General features: G+C 41.1%; 1 protein-coding gene across 1 annotated transcript in view; it reads right to left on the reverse strand.

The window, feature by feature from the left end:
- LOC117958237 overlaps nucleotides 1–3,363 on the reverse strand; it is an 859,617-nt gene that overhangs the window by 140,267 nt on the left and 715,987 nt on the right. Inside the window, exons 16-17 of the mRNA XM_034894525.1 lie at nucleotides 3,046–3,138; nucleotides 1,333–1,437 (exon numbers count right to left, since the gene is read on the reverse strand). Of these exons, the coding sequence (XP_034750416.1) occupies nucleotides 1,333–1,437; nucleotides 3,046–3,138 (198 nt within the window). The remainder of the gene's footprint in view (nucleotides 1–1,332; nucleotides 1,438–3,045; nucleotides 3,139–3,363) is intronic.

Raw genomic sequence — 3,363 nt, forward strand, 5'->3', positions numbered from 1 at the left:
TATATATATATATATATATATATATATATATATATATATATATATGTAACTGTATCTGTATCTGCATGAAATGGTTTGATCTTGCCTTAGCGCCCTCACGGTTTCTATTTGCTCTCAGTAGATGCTGTAAATCCTTGATGTGAGGAGAGAGCAGATTTGAGTCGTGCATGCGTCACTTTGCAACAAGGAGCATATAAGATGCTAACGAGAGACTTCCGTAATGTCAACACAGTAAAAGTGGACCTACTTAACGACGTTGGTTCACTCCTGGCTAAAAGCTAGCATCCAACACAACAAGGCTGTCAACAACCAGAGATAGCTACAACGTTTTGAAAGGATTTCCATCTTCTGTTATTGTTTGTAATGACAAAGGTTTATTAATTTCACAAATATCAGTATGACAGTTATGCAGTAAACCGTTTAAACCTCAGCATCAATGACTCAAATCTGCACTCGACTCACATCTGGGAGTGACAGATGCTCCAGAACTACAGCGACCGCAATGTTGCCAAGTAACGTTAAATCAAAACCTGGTTTAAAAAAAGAGAGAAAAGAGAGAGAGGAAAGACAAGGGAAAGGGGGTCATACTGTAACCCAGTTTTTCACCAAGAAAGGGGGGTGGCCTCCAGTCTTAGTGGTATTAACCTGTTGGCTTAATGTCCGTAGTGAATAAGCTAGCTACAGATTAGTGTTAGCCTACATTTAATCACCATTTAACCAATTGATAGACCGATATCTCGATGTGTAGTGAAAGAATTGTGTGATCACCCCCCCCCCCCCCCCCCCCCCTCCTCCCCCGCAGACTGTTAACATGTTCATGAGTCAGAAAGCCAGAGAATTGCATTGTCTGCATTGTTTTTACAGAAGTTTTCATTTCGTGCCACCAAAAACGTTCTTTGGCCCCAAATCTAGGGCTAAAATCAAAAAAGTTAAATCAAATCTAATAAAAAGAGGAAGAGATGTGGTGTCAGAGCAGTGAGTTTCAGCTGAGAGTCCTTTTCTATTTTTACCTTTAAATTCCAATGAAGCAGTATATATTACAGTTAAGGTTAGATATATATCATGTTTGTAGTAGACAGGTGTACAGTAACTGCAAAATGAATAACTTGATTGGATCCAGGTGCAGGTCCAAGTCTGGGTCTGTAATTTTACATTTTACCATTTGTTGTAGACTCTGAAACTGAGACTGAGTTGCATCATGTCTGTCCACACAGAGACACACACAAGGTAAAGGTCCGTGATGTGATGTTTGGATGTTAGCAGTGAATCAGAGGAATCCCTGTAGTGGGCCACCTTTACTAGTCCTGCTGGGTACCAGTTTGAAATCCTCACCTTTGATCAACAGAGTGGCGTCCATCTTTGAACTTTAAAGGAGGACCCATAGACCCGTCACTCTTCGTGGACACACAGCTGGGTTCAGGTTCTTCCAGATTCCTCCTGATAGAAACACAAGATAAATTCTGCACTGCACCCCCAACACACTGAGACCAAACCTGTCAGTGGTGTAATACACCTACTGTACAGGATAGTTTTATACAGGAAGTTCTTGTTAACATTGTGTGCGATCAATGATCAGTATTTAATTCAGTTTATTGTGCAGCACAGGCTTGCTGTGGGGGGACCATAGTGGTGGAATCAGGGGCGCCGTATAGGCTGGAAAAGTTAGGACAGTAAATTCCAAGGGCCCATGACTGACAGGGGCCCCAGAAATAGGCAAAAACTAATATAATATGTGTGTGTGTGTTTGTGTGTATGTGTATGTAAACATCCATTTCACAAAGTTCAGTATGACAGTTATGCCGTAAACCATTTAAATCTCAGCATCAATGTCAATGTCAATTTTATTTCTATAGCACATTTAAAAACAACAGCAGTTGACCAAAGTGCTGAACAGGGTCGATGTCAAATACATAAATAACAAGAGTAAAAAAGACTACAACCAAAATACATCACAGGGTTAAAACAACAACACATTAAAACTTCATAATCCAGGTTAACGAGGGTTAAAAGCTGCAGCAAACAGGTGCGTCTTAAGCAGTGATTTAAACGTTTGTAGAGTCTGTGCAGCTTTAATATGCCTGGGGAGGTTGTTCCATAGGGGGGGGGGCACCCACTGCAAAGGATCTATCGCCCTTATTTTTTAGCCTTGATCTAGGGACGTCCAATAGAAGCTGATTTGATGACCTCAGCGTTCTGATTGGAGAATGGTGACATAAGGGATCAGCCAGGTAAGATGGCGCCAAACCATTTAAGGCCTTAAAAACAAGCAATAAAATCTTAAAATCTCTCCTGTAACGGACAGGTAGGCAATGGAGGGAGGCCAGGACCGGCGTTATGTGTTCATGTTTCTTTGTTTTAGTTAAAAGGCGAGCAGCTGCGTTTTGGACTAGCTGGAGCCGGTTTAAAGATTTAAATGACTCAGATCTGCGCTTGACTCACATCTGGGAGTGACAGATGCGCCAGAACTACAGCGACCGCAATGTTGCCAAGTAACGTTAAATCAAAACCTGGTTTTGAAAAAAAAGAGATAGAAGAGAGAAAGGAAAGACAAGGGAAAGGGGGTCATACTGTAACCCAGTTTTTCACCAAGAAAGGGGGGTGGCCTCCAGTCTTAGTGGTATTAACCTGTTGGCTTTATGTCCGTAGAGAATAAGCTAGCTACAGATTAGTGTTAGCCTACATTTAATCACCATTTAACTAATTGATAGACCGATATCTCGATGTGGAGAGATGGGAAGTAACAAAGTTACTGTACTCAAGTAGATTTTTCAGATATTTTTACTTTACTTTACTATTTATTTTTTTGGCTTCTTTTTACCTCTACTCCTTACATTTTAACATGAATACCGGTACTTTCTGCTCCTTACATTTTACAAAACTGGGTCTGGGTCTGTCATTTTACATTTTATTATTTGTTGTTGACTCTGAAACTGAGACTGAGATAAAGTGAGCTGACACCGTCCGTTAAAAGACTTTTATAAAACATTTAAAACCTGTAGATGAACCACATCATTGTGTTTTCATCCCTTAGTTTGAAGTCCTCACCTTTCATCAACAGAGTGGCGTCCATCTTTGAAGTCTACAGACCCGTCACTCTTCATGGACACACAGCTGGGTCCAGGTTCTTCCAGATTCCTCCTGATAGAAACACAAGATAAATTCTGCACTGCACCCCCAACACACTGAGACCAAACCTGTCAGTGGTGTAATACACCTACTGTACAGGATAGTTGTATCCAGGAAGTTCTTGTTAACATTGTGTATGATCCATGATCAGTATTTAATTTAGACATGTTTTAAAGCTGTTTTCAGTGCCGTGTGCAGCACAGGCTTGAACATGCTGCTGGGGGGGGGGGGGGGGGG

Source organism: Etheostoma cragini, chromosome 15, assembly GCF_013103735.1.
Source record: "Etheostoma cragini isolate CJK2018 chromosome 15, CSU_Ecrag_1.0, whole genome shotgun sequence".
Classification (NCBI taxonomy): Eukaryota; Metazoa; Chordata; class Actinopteri; order Perciformes; family Percidae; genus Etheostoma; species Etheostoma cragini.